Genomic DNA, 18,417 nt, shown 5'->3' with positions numbered 1-18,417 from the left:
AAAAAAAATCATTTCAAACACAGATTTTTTGAGTCAACTAAGTTGTATTTTACTGTTAAAAAACACTTAAAAATTCATATTGAGACGATTGTTTCGCCTAGTTATGGCATTTTCAAACAAATGTCATTCGTAACGAACATTCGTTTGAAAATGCCATAACTAGGCGAAAAAATTAGCACGATATTAATTTTTATGTGTTTTTTAACAATAAAATAAAGCTTAGTAGACTGAAAAAATCAGTGTTTGATTTAACAATTAATACATAAGTTAAAATGGAGTTCTACAAATGAAACGGAAAAACAAAAAATAAATATACTGAGCAGATGTTGAAATGAAACTTTTTCAGATGCAACTAAACATATCGCTCACTCCTTTCAACAACGTCATAAATCGAAAAAACTTAATTTTTCAGGAGAACGTTTTTAAAGTTAAAAAATATAATACAGTGTATTATATATGAATATCAAGCCATTATTTGAACTTTTTACGGTGCAACAGAACTTTTAAGGTAAAAAACTGAATTTTTTTCTCCATTTGAAAAATATTTAGTATATTAAAAAAAATATTAAACAATACCTTTTCTTCAAAATGCAAAAACAACACTTTCTGCCCTGTAGCGGGTAAATATTAAGTTAAAAATATGCCGCTTTTGCTGGGATGTAGTACATTTTCTGGGCATTCTGAAAACGTGCAGAACTGAAAATTGACGATTTTTGATATATGACGTTGTTGAAAGGAGTGAGCGATATACTAAACACACACTCTCGTTTCATTGTTCCCGACTTAATATAATAAAGTGCGATGGGTTGTGTATCACCTGCTGTCCATCCCGATGAAAATGGACGCCTTAAGCCGCATGTCGATGTTGTATTTGTCAACAATTTCCGAAACGGCAGCTTCTAGTTCAGTATCACTAAAAATAAAAATCCAAAAATTAGTAAAAACAGGATTTATTTTATTTTTTATTTTATTTTATTGGAAGGAAAAACCACAGTTACAATATATGATAAATCAGAATACAAAAATAAAATCATGAGTACCAATTACAGTTCTTCACACCTATGCATAAGAAAAGTCTATATATAAGAAGAGACATGAGAAAAGTATGGGATGAAGAGAAAAGGAGATGACAGTGATAGGAAAAGAAGAAAAGGAAAGGACTGGGAATAGAATTACCCTTTTAGGTTTATAAGACTTCAAACAATTTAGCTTTAAAGTTTGAAAGATTGGAGTAAAACATATCAAGGTGGGTTGAATTTCCCACAACTTCGATAAATAAAGGAAATTTTCATAGTTATTTGATGGTGCTGGATTATGTCTATGAAAGAGATACTGGGAGTTTGCAAGGGAGTGCTAATACCGACACTGATATCGGTAGTGTAAAGGCAAAGGGGTGCATCTGTCTCAGACCAAATTTTACAGGAGAGCAAAAAAAAACTTGTGAAATTAAATAACTCATTTGTTTTATGTATTTTTATATATACATATCTTAATCAACTAAATAAGTATTGCAACTAAAGCTATATCCTTTTTACAGAGTATGGAATATACATTTTTATTTTATTTATTGTTTCGGCATTAACTTTGTGGTAAGACATGTTACAATGATTAAAGAAAACACTTGTTTTAAACCACTTGAGTTTTATTAAAGACTACATGTTTCAGAAGTTAAACTTCCATCATTCAGGTCTGTATAATAACTAAAATATAAAATATAAAATTGTTCTATAAATAAGGAGAGGGGAAGGTTAGGGGGAGGGGGTTAGTCAAGGGGCGGAGTTTGAAAACAAAGGAAAAATGGAAAGCAAAGGTGAAGAATTTTGAAACAATATATTATTTAATAAATTATTATTAGAATTTAGGTTTTTTTGGATTTCTAAATTTTCAAGATAATTCATAATTTGGCCTTTATATGGAACGAGGTGTAATAATTTTAATTTATGAGAGTGAAATGAGTGATTAGTATCTATTATGTGATTTGCAAATTCCGAAAAATAATTTCTAACAAGACCGCTACGATGTTCTTTAATTCTAATCTTTAAATTTCTCGCAGTTTGGCCTATATATTTTTTGTCACAATCTCCACACGTAATTTCATAAATACCACTTTTTTGTAATAAATCTATTTTTGATTTTGAGTTATCGAGGATTTTATTTTATTTTATACAATTTTTAGACATTTTGTAGAACAAACTTAGGAAGTGAAAAATTTGACAGATGTACCCCTTTGCCTTTACACTACCGATGTATGGAAGCAAAACAAAGAATTGGCTAAAGAAGGATGAAAGTAGAGTGAACGCCGTTAAAATGTGAATGTGTAAAAAGTTGTTGTATGACAGATACAAAATGAAGATATTAGAAAATAATGTAAGGCTAAACTAGGGATGATTGAAAAGATAAAGAAAAGTTCTTCGAGGTGGTATGGATATGTGGAGCGAATGGATAACGAAAGAATGACTAACAAAGTAAATGTCGACGGCAAAAGAAGGATGAAAACAGAGTGAACGCTGTTGAAATGTGCTCCCTCGGATGAATGTGTGGAAAATCTTTTTATGACAGAATTAAAAATGAAGATATAAGAAACGAATGTAAGGCTGACCAAGGGATATAATTGAAAAGATTAAGAAGTTTTTTAAGGTGGTATGGATATGTGGAGCGAATGGATAATGAGAGATTGACTAAGAAAGTAAATGTATTTGGAAAAAGACTTGGCACGACCAGATCAATCAGAACCTAAAATCTGGTGGTGTCAAAAGTCTGCGTAATCTAGGGGAATGTATGACCAGATGTATGAATATGAAGAACGCTAGGAGTGCATGAAAGGACAGACAAGTGTGACATTCCATCCTCTCTGCCTATCCCTGCAGCGAAACTGCGTGATAGTAGTAGGTAGTAGCAGTGTATATAAAATACAAAAATTACATTCTAAAAAAACATTATTGCCGGTAATAAAATAAAAGATAAATTTTCCATTTTTACAATTAAAACTACACGTTGTTTGACATAATGCGTGAACATAAAATAGAAATACATTTTTAAAAAAGCACGATAAACGATAAAATTTAATATGCCTACCATTGTTCTAGGACCATAACATTCATTGATGCGACTGATTTGTTTATTTAAACTATATTAAAGCCAATTGGGTGTGGAGTAGCATATTTGATGTACGCCAACTCATGATTTGACTGTTATTTATTAGAAAATACATTTGGGTTCGAATCCTGGATTGATCGAATATTATTTTTGGATAATCATTTAGTTATAACAACATATTGTTATAATAATTTAATATACTGGCCTTCTAAAATAACTAAACCTCATTTCATTTTAGAAATAAATTACAAAAAAAATGGTATTAGCAATGTTATTATGCATTGATTATTATGAGTGAACGAATGAGTGAGGAAAGAACGGTAAAAAAAATTTATGAGGCGAATGTTAGTGGGAAAAGAAGCAGAGGAAGACCGAGAAAAACGTGGCACGATCAGGTATGCCAAATACTTGAAAGTGGTCAGGTTAGGAGTCGTTACAATCGGCGGGTATGTATGAGGAGATGCATGAACGTGGAAGAGGCGAAGAATGTTTGCAAGGACAGAGTGGTGTGGCGCTCTATTCTCTCTGCCTACCCCTGCGGAGAAGCGGCGTGATGGTTAGTCAGTTAGTTAGTTAGATTATTATATTGTTGTATGAATAATATTAAGTGTGTATTATAATTAAGAATGTGGGCCTAGAAAGGAACTTTTGTCTACCCTAATGTAATTTGGTTACAATTTGTTGCCCCCTTAATTAAGAAACAGTTCGCTTTCAGGGGTGGCATAGAAATAACTAAGCTGAAACATGGACCATAAGGCAGCAGAAAGGAGAAAAATTAGCATTTTCGAAATGTGCTGTTGGAGGCGCATGCTCCGAATGGCATGGCCAGCTAGACGCGCTAACGAGTGCATTCGCCAGGAACTACACTTGGATTGCTTGACTCTAGCCGATGTCTGTAAACGAAGGATTCTTCAGTTCTTTGGACACTTTGCGCGTGGAAATGAGGATAGCCTAGAACGACTGGTTGTGATCGGTAGCCTGGAGGGCAAGAGAGGGAGAGAAAGATCCCCACACAATGAACCTATCAAGTTAAGGCGGCAGCAGGTACCTCGGTGGTTGGAGTGCTATGTAATTTATTTTCAATTGGTTTGGGTGTTTGTGATGTATCTTCCACACCTACCTTCCCTATCCTTACTATCCTAACTGCATTGTAGAATATTCCTTTTAAAAAAAATCACATCTTACTTGACATTGGCCAGTTTGGTGGCCTGCTCTTCCCAGCTCATCTCCAGCATTTCCCCATGAGGATCAATCAGTTTGACTCCGTTATCGGGCTCCAGGTTATGTGATGCTGTTATCATCACACCTATTGTCGCTCCTGTAATCAAAGACAACAATTTACACCTGTCCAGTAACATAGTACAGAAGTTTCTGAGGTATCTCTACATAAGATAGTACGGGTATTATCCTTGTGTGTGTACAACAAAGGAGTTCAGTTTCAAACACCGAAACTTGTTTTCACTCCTCCGCTCCCAATCTCCGAAACTTCGCCGCGCCGCCAGCCTGAACCGCTTCGCCTCTTTGCACCGATTCACGGACCTGTTTCGGAAAGCCCTTTTCAGGGCTATAGAGGTTGACTTGTCGGTGCAGCGCTTTGTACCCAGCTTACAACTGGGTACAGTGGTTGCGTCCATCGCGTCATCAAGCGGTATTTACGCGACCGCCGAACCGCCGGGACTTGCTCCCTTCTTGCGCCGCAGAGGAGACCAGAAATTATACAGTCTTGTGCGGACGGAAGACGTCTCGTACATGTATGTTAATTATAAATAAATAAATTGAATTGAATTGAATTGAAAAATTGAAAAAAATATATAGCAACATCAAATGAGCGAAGAAAGGATAGTTAAACAAATTTATGAGTCAAATGTTTCGAAGCATTCTGGATTATTTTTAAACACCGTATGTGAAGCTAATCCTAAATTTTAGAGTTGGGTCCTTGGAACATTGAAGGTTGAAGAGGGGGTAGGAGGTGTTTCTTATTTTTATTTATTTATTTAAAAAAAAAAAAAAAAATTCTTATCAATGGGAACTTAGATAATAAGGGGGGAGGCTTTAGTCATTGTCATATTGTTAATTATGGGTTTTTTATAATTTAATTTTGTATGAATTTCTATTGTTTCGAAAATGTTGCAGATTATTTCGTATTAATTGATTTTTACGATTTCGACGTTATTGTGGTTAAATTTGTGATCATTATCTATTAAATGATTCTTGTTTTGAATTTTCTGTAAGTCATACCAATGTACGTTTGAAACTGTGTCACAGTAAATTTTAAGAAATAGTGGTATTTACTAAGTAGAACTTGAATTTTTTTTTATTTTAATAAAGTTATGTATAAGAAAATGCATGTTATTAAAATAATATTAGAGTTATGCAATATAAAACTAGTTGGTTGGTGCATTCCAAAAGAAAGGCACTTACGAAATGAGAATGTAATACAAGGTCTCTCAGAACTACGTTATACTCAAATCAGGTTTAAAAACAAGTTGAAATACAATGTGCAAAGCAAAAAATTATAATTACAAATATAAATTTCACTCCAAATTATTTCATTTGGAAATTTATCAATAAAAATATAAACATTTACTACCTACCAAAATTCTTGAGGAATTTTTTATTATTTTTTTATAATATACTCTTCTTCTTTTTTTAACCTTCATCTGTACCCAATGGTACATAGGGCAATGCATCGTATTGATGCAGTATTACAGAAAAGTGTATTTGGGCATGGAAATCGAATGAATGAAGAAAGATTACTAAAAAAAATTATGAAGCAAATGTGGTTAGTAATAAAAGCAGAGGAAGACCGAGGAAAACGGGGCACGATCAAGTATTTCAAATACTCGAAAGTGGTCAGGTCAGGAGTCGGAATAATCGGCATGTTTGCATAAGATGCATGAAAGTAGAAGAGGCGAACATTGTTTGTAAAAACAGATTGGTGTGGCGTTCTATTCTCTCTGCGTGCTCGTGCGACGTGATGGTTAGTTAGTTAATTAGTTTATGTATGTAATGTTGAGCAGAGATGAGAAAACCAACACAGCGTATACATTTGATAAAGCATGGCTAAAATAGGACCCCAAAGTGTTAAAAAAAAATTATCCCTTCCCTTACGATGTTAAAAACTGCACGCTCCGGTGATATGTATTTTGTACACCATATATGTGATTTAAAAATGGGAAAAATGTGAATATTCCTAAATGTTGCTTTTATTCACCATAGTTGAAGTTAAATGTATCAATTTTGTAATGTTAGCTCTAATAAGTACCTAAAAAAGAAAAAAAATACATCGTAAGTATCCGCCACAGCTAGTGAAGCGATACAACCATCCCGAACGATGTCTTGCGCGCAACTAAAATGAAACATTATGAAGCCGCGTACGTAGAGTGCGGCACGCATGCATACTCTGAGCAACCTCTATGTATTGGTGATTCTATCCTTGATTTATTTTACAATTTATTTATTTCCGTCGCTGCAAATGAATAACATTATATTTTAATATTTTTATGTAACACGTAATAGTATTACGGAGGAATATAAAAAAATTATTATATTATCTATTATATTTTATACTGATATTCTCATTTTTAAACTCAAGTTATAGTAAATACATATCACCAGGAGGGGAAGGTTAAAACATGCGGTTTGAGACATAAATTTCCATCAAAATCTAATAGTCGTTAATGTGTTAAAGGTATTATTAGTAATCTTAATTACCAGTCTTTGTTTTGAATCAAGGCGTACATAGATCTAAAAGATAGCATTCTATATCTTCATTAAACAATATTATCTTTATGGTGATATGACAAATCAATGAGGAAACTCACCATTCTTTACCCTTGAACGGAGTACTGCTAAAAGACCCATTCTATAAAGAACGTGATCGAGGTACATGGCCCTGCAAAAATAGGATAAAAATTATTATCAACCATGCATTCCATCAGACACAGGATTATTCACCCTTTCGGGTGATATTTCAATGTTTATATATTAAATGTTAAAATCAAACAATGATTTTGTTTAGTCTTTTTGACTCAGAAAATCAGTGTTTGATTTTAACATTTAATATATAAATTAAAATTGAGTTCCGCAAAACCAATTATGGATGTTCAATAATAGGCAGAATGGTCAACGGTACACAAGTGTATCAAGTGTCTTCTTCTTCTTTTCCTTTTTTTAAGGACTAAGTCCTGTCAATCTCCGGTCCGATCCTGGGAGGTGGAAGATCAGTTATCCCTCCGTCGTTTAGGTGGTCTTCCTGGGGTCTGATCCCGCTTATGCTGCTGTCCGCTGATATCCTCACCACTCGATCCGAACTCGCTCTTCCCACATGATTTCTCCATAAACGTCTTCTTTCACTTCCCCATCGCACAACATCTTCAACATCGCAGATTTTTCTTGATTCAGAGTATCTAACTCTGTCGCGAAGTGTTAGGCCTGCAATGGGTCGTAGAGTCTTCATTTTGGATGTCCTAAGAAGGCTTTTTGTTATCGCGGTGTCGGCTCTTGTTTCCGTGCCGTATGTCAAGATCGGTCTTCCGCTGGTCTTATAGATTCTCCCCTTACTCTCTTTTAGCAAGTATTTATTTCTCTATAAAAAAAAATTAAGCAACCAGCTAAAGCAGAGGCTTTGTTTGCTTGCACTCTTACTTCATTGTACAGGTTATTGCTGTTGGACAGTTTGACACCCAAATACTTGAATTGCATCATAACTTGCTCTATGATTTCATGTATCAAGTGTAATTAGCTAAATACCAAGTCGTAAGTCCTGAGATGCACAGACTATTATATATATGCACAGACATATTCTTTCATATATAAAAAAAGATCACTGTTTCATCTTAAAACATTGTTTGCGGGAAACGCTTGAAAGCCTCTTATACATACTGTTGGTGGAGAGCGGGATACGCTTCTAAGCGTTCTATTTGCTTACTTTTAGTAGAGCACGAGAGACGCCAAAAACAATGTTCAGATGAGAATTGGGTTTGCAGTTAATTGTGATTAGTATACTGAGGGTCGGGCAGCAGACTGAGATGATTAGGGTCAGGGATGATGAAAAAACCGCCCGACAACAATGTGTTAATGTAAACATGACTAGTTTCGAGAACTGCGGATGTTCTCATCATCAGGTTAAAATACAAACATATAAATACACTCAGACCTCGCTTTGCGTCGTTACTGAATTAAGACTCATTTTCACTGTGCGTAATTTTTTTTTCAAATTGCATTGTTAATTTTAAATTATTATTCAGAGAATCATTTTTAAATTTTCTAAAAGGTAATTTCCCGTTTTGTAAATTAAAATTTTGTTTAAATTTCAGGGAATCTTTTGGAACGTATCTACGACGCCAAGTGAGGCCTTAGTGTATTTTTTATTTTTGCCTGTTGATGAGAACACATCGCTCACTCCTTGAAGAACGTCATTTATCAAAAATCATAAATTTTCAGTTGTGCATGTTTTCGGAATGCCCAGAAAATGTACTATATCCCAGCTAAAGAGGCATATTTTTAACTTAATATTTACCCGCTACAGGGCAGAAAGTGTTGATTTTGCATTTTGAAGAAAAGGTATTGTTTAATTATTTTTTTAAATATACTAAATATTTTTCAGATGGAGGTAAAACATTCAGGTTTTACCTAAAAAAATCTGTTGCACAATAAAAACTTTAATAAGTGGCTTGATATTTACTTTCAATACATTTCATTACATTTTTAAACTTTAAAAACGATCTCCCGAAAAATCAAGTTTTTTTGATTTATGAAGTTGTTGAAAGGAGTGAGCGACATGTAGTTGACGAAAGTAGTTGTGTTTTCATTGATAAACTCAAAAAGTGGTTTTATCAAAAATGTTTTATTTTTGTATTAAAAAAAAACGATATCAAAATGTAATAAAAATATGCCACAAAAACCGAGAAAAAATGCTGCTTATATCTGAACAGTTACGAAAATCAAAGAAATTTTTAATCTAATATTGAAGAAATTGAATCGCAAAAGAAGTTCAATAATATTCTTAGGTTTATAAAAAGAAGATATTGATAATGATATATCATTGAATTGAAGAACATAATGGCACGATGTGTCGACAAGCATATGAGGCGCTATTTTAAATTTTCCAAGTGCTTGAATTTTGATTTATAGACATATATACACTGTATGCTCACAAGAAAACAAAAAAACCATATATATTATAATGTTCAAAAGATTTTGTTATGCCATAATGCACACCCCTTATGGTTCATAAGACACAGGATTGGATTGATGCAGTGTTTACATAAAAGGAGATCAGTCTTACAATTAAGGCCGACCCAGGTAAGTACTCTAAACTGACAGAGAAAATACTAATATATAATACTAGCTGTACCCGGTCACGAGTTGCTATGGCTCAGTCTGATTAAATGGCAAAGAAAAAAAGAGATAACACACATTTCTAATATACTTAATTTCACAATACTTGCGTACATATAATATTTAAGACACTGTCAAATACATTATTCCCATAAGGTATTTTTAATTAAAATTTAACATGGTAAATACCACTATTTCTTAAAATCTACTGTGATACGTGTTTAGATGCATTCCGCATCATTTTCAAACACCGTATATGGTGTTTGAAAATGATGCGGAATGCATCGAAACATGTATTACAGTAGATTTTAAGAAATAATGGTATTTACTTAGTAAAATTTTAATTAAAAATGGATAGGTTTTACCACAAAGTGACTGCTGAATCAATTAATGAAACCCATGAGGTATGTTTAGTATTACATATGTTGCTGTTACGTTCAGCAGATGGCGCTGCCATTGCGATAAAAACGTATTAGAATGCAACATTGTGTTGCAATTCTAAAGCAATCGGTAAATAAATTCGAAGAAACAAACAGATACATTTTTATTTATACAGATAAATAATAAAATTGTTAAAGAAAAACACTTGTTTTTTACCACTTGAGTTTATTTTATTGTGACGACTAGTTTAGGAAGCTTTTCTTTCATTTTCAAGTCTAAATATATAGTTTATATTTAGATCTGAAGATGGAAGCATTGCTTCCGAAACTAGCCGTCATAATAAAATAAACTCAAGTGGTAAAAATGAGTGTTTTTCTTTTACAATTGTATCATGTCTTACTACAAAGTGACTGCCGAAACAATAAATCAAAGATAAATAATAAAGTTTAAGACAGAAAGTGTATATTTTAATTTTTTCTTATAAAATGTTACGAGGTAAGATTTCCAATATACAAAATAATAGAAAAAAGAAATTAAGCAATGAAAACAAATCAAAATTTTATATCCGTACTTATCATTTAATGCTTGCATATTTACTAGATAACTAAGTGTCAGAAGTATAAAATTATTTAATCTTATCTATGACGTTTCTTATGGAGCAATCAGATCAAATTATCATTTTGCACATTAGCAGTATGGACATACTCATAAAAATTTATTTATTTATTTAAACTTCATGTACAGAACAGAGATAAATAAATTGGCGGGCTTATTGCCAAAAAAAATCTTTTCCAATCAACCAAAAACAGACTAGTGATATTGATCAAAACGTTTGATACCACATATCGCTCACTCCTTTCAAGAACGTCATAAATAAAAAATCGTAAATTTTCAGTTGTGCATGTTTTCGGAATGCCCATAAATGTTCTATATCCCAGCAAAAGCGGCATATTTTTAACTTAATACTAACCCGCTACAAGGCAAAAGGTGTTGTTTTTGCATTTTGAAGAAAAGGTATTGTTTAATTATTTTTTAAAATACACTAAATATTTTTCAAATGGAGACAAAACCTTCAGGTTTTACCTAAAAAGACCTGTTGCACAGTAAAAAATTCAATAAGTGGCTTCATATTTATTTTTAATACATTTTATTATATTTTTTAACATTAAAAACGTTCTCCTGAAAAATCAAGTTTTTTGATCTATGACGTTCTTGAAAGGAGTGAGCGATATAGCTGTTTGCAATCAGAGGGTATATAGTACTTGAACATTTAAAAAACCTAACTTACAAATTGACATTTAAAAAAACATAAATTACAAAAGATGATAATAAGGAGGGCAAAGGAAAAGGGGGAAGTTTAGGGAAGGAGGTAGAGGGAAAACTAAGGGAGGAGGTTTGATGGACATTTAGGATTCTAATGATAAATAGTAATGTCTCAGACTTTTCTCAAAAGTTATTAGAGAAGGTGCATTTTTTACAAGGAGAGGTAATTCATTCCATAGTCTGGCCACTTGGACAGAGAAGAAATTACTGAAGAATGATGTGCTATGGTGAATTGACTCACATTTGAAAATACGCAATACAAAAGAATAACTAAGAAATGCACGCAGTACACAATTCAATTCTCTGAGGAAAAAGGTCATAACATTTAGAGAAAATGTCAAGAGTATATTGCTGTTCATATAGTACCAAAAAATTCTGCAAGACTATTACAAATTTCTCTGAATGCTATTTAGTTATTCTGGTATTTTTATTCAACAAAAATAACTGGTCAAATTAAAAGCTACATAAAAATTTAAAATCATGTGTTTAGGGATCTCACAGTATGTAAAATAACACGGTTAGAATCTTGCATATATCTAAATAAAAGGGTCTCTGCTAAATAAAAACCTTACTTGAATAAACTATAGATGCTGCCTAGAACGCAAATATGAAAAAAAAAAAAATTAAAAGGAATAACCGCAAAGCCTCAATTAGAGGCTTGTCTGCAGGTAGGAGAGTAAGGATATGGAAGGCAAATGTGAAAAATACATCACAAACACAAAGACCAATTGAAAATAAATATTTCTTGATTTTATTTTGCACTTGGTATGAAACGAACCCACGACGCTAGTTTCGCAATCGAGCGTCTACCCAACTATGACACAACGCCTGCCATTAATTATAGGATACATATAAAAGTTCCAAAAATGTGCAGTGTGGTTATCAATCATGGGTAGAATGGTTAATGTTCTCAATCCTCCCACTTTCATATTCTTCTTCATCTATGTTGAAGTATCAAAATGTAAACGAGATGCTGTACTAAAAAATTGTTATTTCAAATTTCTCTTATGTCTATATAGTTATTTTGGTATTTCTATCAAATTTGGGGAATTCGGGAATACCTACAACAAAAGGCATTTTTGACCAAAAGCTTGTATCATTTTTGTTGTATTAACAGTTTGCCTAATTTATTATTTTTATTAATATATCCGGGTCTGTTGTGTGAAATCTCCATACTAACGCCATATTGCTAGATTCAATAAATACAAGAAACTGGCGTAAATTCAATTTATAACAAACGTCTTAAACACGTCAAAACCACAATGTGTTTTTCAAATAAATTTTAAAACAACATTATTTTTTTGATAATGTGTTTATTCTATAATTAGTGTCAGATCATTGGTTCCCAAATGTTTCTTAGTCATGTTTACTTTCATTGTATGTCTGGGAATCACTCTTTCAAATGGGCAGACGTGGATTTAAATGGTTTGGGATGATAGATGGAACGGAAATAGATATGTAATAACCATCAATATATGTATGTATTTGTGAATCGATATTCACGATTATTTTATTAACATAAACAACTGGATGGCTTGTACAAGTAAATTTACATGGGATGCAAAAAATTACATTTACAAGGGTTGCATTAACCCTCCCTTCCCGGTGTTGTGTACCTTGTACACATTGCTTCTAATAACCATCAATATCTCTATAAATATAATAAATACAAGGCTAACATTTTAGGTATTCTTCCATAACATATTTACGCATTGATTTAAAATAAAATATTAATAATAATCAGAATTTATCAGGTACATCGGAGGTATTTTGTGAATATTGGAAACGAATTTGCGTATAAACAGCGAATGAAAGGTGTGCGGGAACCGCGACACTACATTCGCATCTCACTCTTGCATACTTGCACTGTGCAAGTTCAATATTCTCTGGCTAGCGTCAGTAGCTCTTGAGCTTCCGACAAGAGTGGACCTATGCTTGTTCCGTAAGCGTTGCCAGATGGTTTTTTTAATGTTTTCAGCAAATAAATTTTAATTATTATAATTTTTAACTTCATTTATAATTAATTAAGAGGATTAGCCATGAATGTCCGCATTTTTCCAATTTAAAATCGCTAATTTTTTTTTGCGTAGTGACCCAACACCAGGACCTGAAAAATCAAGTTTTTTTATATGTGACGTTGTTGAAAGGAGTGAGCGATATGTCTACATACCCCCAGCTTCTCCTTTGTTGACCTGCAGTAATTATGTAGAGGAAGTTACAAATATAAAAAGAAAATATCCAGACACCAAACAGATCCAGGTGGGCGATTATAATTTACCAAACGTTGAATGGAATCCTGCCAATTACATACACAAAACGATAACGGGTAATGCCCGTGAATCATTGATTTGTCTAATCTCCTAGGAATATCACAAGTGAATACAGTGTTTAATTCCATTGGTCGGAAACTAGATCTAGTTTTCACCAATTTTCCTGAATACGTAACTGTTACTTCCTCGGCTGATGAACTGGTACCACCAGATGTCTATCGCCCGCCTCTGGACATAACATTCTTGAGTTTTAAGAAAGACTATACCCGAACTAGTAAACCTAAGTTAAATTTCTTCCAAGCAAACTTTAGTGAAATATCTCAATAATTAATACAGATTGGTCTTTCACTACTCTGAATGATATAAACCTTCCCCTTCCGGTGCTAAAGTGAAAAAATTATTATTGGATATCGCTTACTTCTTTCAACAACGTCATAAATCAAAAATTGTCAATTTTCAATTGTGCATGTTTTCGGAATGCCCAGAAAACGCACTATATCCCAGAAAAAGCGGCATATTTTTAACTTAATATTTACCCGCTACAGGGCAGAAAGTGTTGTTTTTGCATTTTGAAGAAAAGGTATTGTTTTATTATTTTTTTAAACATGCTACATATTTTTCAAATGCAGAAAAAACATTCAGGTTTTGCCTAAAAAGATCTGTTGCACAGTAAAAAATTAAAAAAGTGTCTTGATATTTATTTTTAACACGTTTTATTATATTTTAACTTTAACTTTAAAAACGATCTCCTGAAAAATCTAGTTTTTTGATATATGACGTTGTTGAAAGGAGTGAGCGACATATGGTACGTTGTATAATTTTTCATAATATTTGATATATTCCTTTCAAATAATATACTTTATCTATTGGAAAAATGAATATATCGTACTTTGTATCATTTTTCATAATCGTACAATAAGTCAGGTGTGTGTTTTGACCACCGCGGAACCCGGGAGACTGGCTCACCGAACCCCTGGGGTTCGAACCCAGGTTAAGAGCCACAGATCTAGATAAATAAAACCATTGAGATGGTTTGTTAAAAATCTTAAATCTTTGCCGATTTCTTTGAAATTTTGAAACAACATTACACTGGTATACTCAGGTATTTTTATCTATTTTTATATAGATAAAATTTAAATGTTTGTTTGATTAAAATCTTTTAATCTCCGTAAATAATTCATTGATTGCCTTGATATTTTGATATAAAGTTGTATGTCAATATGCGCATGTTTTAATATACACCTATGACAGGTAATACTATGTTTTTCTTTTACCGCAATGGCAACGCCATCTGACAAACGCAACAGCAGCACAAGCAATACTAAATGATGCTCATGGCGGATAGTGTGGTTCTTGACAGCTGCTGTTACTGAGCATTTTCACAATTTCCAATTGCATTGCTTTTTCATAGATTATTAATATTCTCAAAAGTTTCCCCAATCCTGGGTCTAGACTAAAAAATGCTTGCAAAAGATGGACTTGGTCATAGCCCCAGATAATAAAAAAAAGATTTTTTTTTATACAATAAATAATAATAAATAATAATATATCCCTTACCGCACCCCAATGGTGCATAGGGCACTGCTTCATATAAACGCAGCGTTATCTCGATCGATTACACATGAAGGAAAGGTGATCAGCCCTCCACTTCAGGTACCAGTCCAGTGTAATATTGAATAAATATTAGAGTGAAAAAATCACTTTTATTTATTAAACCCCCCTGGGAATCGAACCCGGGACCTCCAGAACGGTAGGCGAGCATGCTGACCATTACACTACGGAGGCGGACAAAATATAATACAATAAATAGTTTGTCATAAATAAGATCCTGCATTTTGTAGCTAACAGTAAAAATTAGTTTAGAGAACATAAAATTATATTTTTTTGAAATTTTTGAAATTTTTCCAATTGTTGTCATGTAAATCCGAATGATAGTTTTAAGAAACCAAACAATGTTAACACCATATTTATGGATATTTAATTTTCAGGACTGTGCATTTGAATAAACTAATGTCAAAATGACTCTGAAATCTAGATACTGCTTATTCAACACCGCTTATCATGTTCTAACTTTATAAGCTTTACAGTCGATTCCTAAGTGTGAGTGAGTTTACTCTTTATGTTTAAAGTTACTATGATTTCATGTAATTCATGAGTGAAAATGAAAGGCAAAAACACTCGCTTTTTCAAGAAAGGCATGATTTATACAGTTCAATGATTCTAAGTTAGCAATGGTGTATGGTTTTAGTTCTATGATTTAACTTGTGAGTTTAAATAGGATATGAATAACATATTTTTCAAGTTATATTTTTTTCCAATTTTCATATAAAAACTATAATAAATAAAATTTAATTTGAAAAAATATTTTGACTTCAGCACTATTCAACTTGTATGTAAAATTAAAAAATGATAACGTTGGCTGTTTTCAGAAGGACAAACGAAAATTGCACAATTTATAACATGCCCATATTTAGCGCAATTCATATCAATTATACCAATTAAATTATGTAATAAATTTACTAACCATAAGCTGTCATTGTGTGGAATGAATTAATTATATGGTTTGATTCATTCATGAAAAATCATTCAGCCTAAAGATAAACTTATTTATAATATTAATCTGTCATCCGGTCAGTAACAATATATAAATATATTCAACAGGACCGAATAAAATATCGAATCATTATCAAATATCGCGTATCAAGCTCCCCTAATCAAAATTCTACTACCGTATAAACATATGGACGTATAAGGAGAGGGGTCTATGTTATGATATGGGAATTATACTAAACGAATACTGAATGATATGAGTCATTCTAATAGCCAGAGTTCTTTATGAAAAATCCATTTTATAACCTCGTAAAGAAAGGATGAAGGAGACTTACTTCGTTCGGAAGCCCGCAGTTCCATATTGGATGACCAAGTCTGTGATTCTCGGATGCATTTCTCTGGCGAAAGCGTAAACGGTTCTGTAGTTACCTGTCATTTTGCTCGGTATTTATTTAACAGCGCGCTATGCCATTCAGTAACTACCGCCACAAACGTCAGACTACCTACGTCATGAAAGTAAACGAGTTTTTGTCTCGACTCCTCGTGTGTCAGATTTCGTTACCTATCAACAAAAGTGCAGACAAATGGCCGGTGGAGCAGGTTCCTGCAATCTGCAATCCTGTCTGCAATCTGTAATCTGTAATCTGTAATAGTCCGTCGGTAAAACAGTTTTCACGTTTCTCCTTTCAAAGCCTTTGAGACTAACAAAATAATGCGCAAAATTTTAGTTCATCATAAGTGCGGCAGATGTCAGTCAAATGTATTATAATTTATTTTTACAATCAACATTATAATAATGTTTGCATGATATATTAAAGTGAACCTCTCATAAGGAGAATTCGCATAGCGAGCAAAAAATGAGAAAAACTTGCTTTCTTAACGAGTGACATTTCGAATAACGAGTTACAGAGAAAGGGCAAGTCCCTTTTTCACGATATTCACTTGTAAGCCGGGACTTCCGCGCCAGTCAAAACAAAAAATGTTCTCTTAACGAGTATTTCGCTTAACGAGTATGATTCTAGAAAGAATTATGCTCGTTATGAGAGGTTCCACTGTATTTATTAATTCGGCATTAACTTTGTGGAATGACATGTTGATTATCCTTAAAAAATACGTAAAGAAATAAAACTATATAAGTGATATTATACAAGTGTTTAATATTTTTCTAAATAATTTGCATGATATATTATAATATGTACATTTTATTTTTTATAAAGAGCAAGTTTTAAATAAAAAAAAACCAAATTACATATTTTGACCACATGAGCTCCAATGTACCTAAAAGAAGGGTTATTACATTAAAAACAAATTTAAAAAAACTTCACCGTAGGGGTAGACAGAAAAGATAGAACTCTGCAGTTTTCCGTATTTTCAAATATTTTTCGCCTCCTCTACACTCATACATATTGCTCACTCCTTTCAAGAACGTCATAAATCAATAAACTTAATTTTTCAAGAGAACGCTTTTAAAGTTTAAAAATATAATACAATGTATTAAAAATAAATATCAAGCCACTCATTGAACTTTTTACTGTGCAACAGATCTTTTTAGGTATAACCTGAAGGTTTTTTCTCCATTTGAAAAATATTTAGCATATTTCAAAATATAATTAAACAAGACCTTTTCTTCAAAATACAAAAACAACACTTAGTGCCTTGTAGCGGGTAAATATTAAGTTTAAAATATGCCTCTTTTGCTGGGATATAGTTTATTTTCTGGGCATTCCGAAAACATGCACAACTGAAAATTTACGATTTTAGATTTATGACGTTCTTGAAAGGAGTGAGCGATATTATCCCGACATTTGCCCTGTCCACATATCATCCACTAGTCGTTACCGTGCAATGCCAAAAAATGCTTTATTTCGAATATTGAAAGCATTAACTTTGTGGATCATAGTGATATATTATTTTGAGAAATAAAAAGACTTTGTTTTTTGATCCACTCACAATTTGAGTCACTCGGACTTTCATGTTCTTCTTCATCCATGTTGAGATGTCAGAATGTTTATTTTTACTGTCCACTCATCGATATTCGGACCCTTAGTCAAACTAATGAATGTTAATAAACAAAGTAGTCGGTTATGCGCGCTGCCAACTATTTTGGTAATGTACCGACAAAATCACCGAGATGACAGTCGGTATTCTAGGATTAGCAAATTAGTTAATTATGTTGTAAAATAAATTATGAGAGAACAGCTGCCAAAACGCTTCGGTACCTACGCCCGTTCAAAAAACTGTACGCGTTTAATTAATAACACTCAAATAATAATAAACCCACATGACCAATGCTTCAAAAAGATGCCTTCCGTATGAATTATCAAATTATTTTAATATCTCATATGATTTATATGAAATATTAAACGGTGTGAATGATTTTGAATAACTACGATAGCTAATTATTTTTTGACATCTCATTAAAGATGATGAAGACAATGGAAGTATGGGCATTTAC

General features: G+C 32.6%; 1 protein-coding gene and 1 long non-coding RNA gene across 2 annotated transcripts in view; both read right to left on the bottom strand.

Annotated features, from left to right (window-relative positions):
• The window catches only part of nst (phosphoglucomutase 3-like protein nst), a 30,264-nt gene extending 13,795 nt beyond the window's left edge, over positions 1-16,469 (bottom strand). The window contains exons 1-4 of the mRNA XM_088275109.1: positions 16,298-16,469; positions 6,921-6,991; positions 4,282-4,414; positions 818-913 (exon numbers count right to left, since the gene is read on the bottom strand). Coding sequence (XP_088131235.1) covers positions 818-913; positions 4,282-4,414; positions 6,921-6,991; positions 16,298-16,398 — 401 coding nt within the window. The 5' untranslated portion in view covers positions 16,399-16,469. The remainder of the gene's footprint in view (positions 1-817; positions 914-4,281; positions 4,415-6,920; positions 6,992-16,297) is intronic.
• Positions 16,470-17,095: 626 nt separating this feature from the next.
• Positions 17,096-18,048, bottom strand: LOC148300203 (uncharacterized). Its single transcript, XR_015838965.1, has 2 exons — positions 17,913-18,048; positions 17,096-17,240 (listed from the first exon to the last, which is right to left on the bottom strand). It is a non-coding gene; the product is annotated as an uncharacterized LOC148300203 (long non-coding RNA).
• Between the last annotated feature and the right edge of the window lie 369 nt (positions 18,049-18,417).

Source organism: Brachycentrus maculatus, unplaced genomic scaffold (assembly GCF_059751285.1).
Source record: "Brachycentrus maculatus isolate JH-2025_06_01 unplaced genomic scaffold, ASM5975128v1 h1tg000788l, whole genome shotgun sequence".
Classification (NCBI taxonomy): Eukaryota; Metazoa; Arthropoda; class Insecta; order Trichoptera; family Brachycentridae; genus Brachycentrus; species Brachycentrus maculatus.
This window is presented reverse-complemented; position numbering and strand designations above follow the sequence as displayed.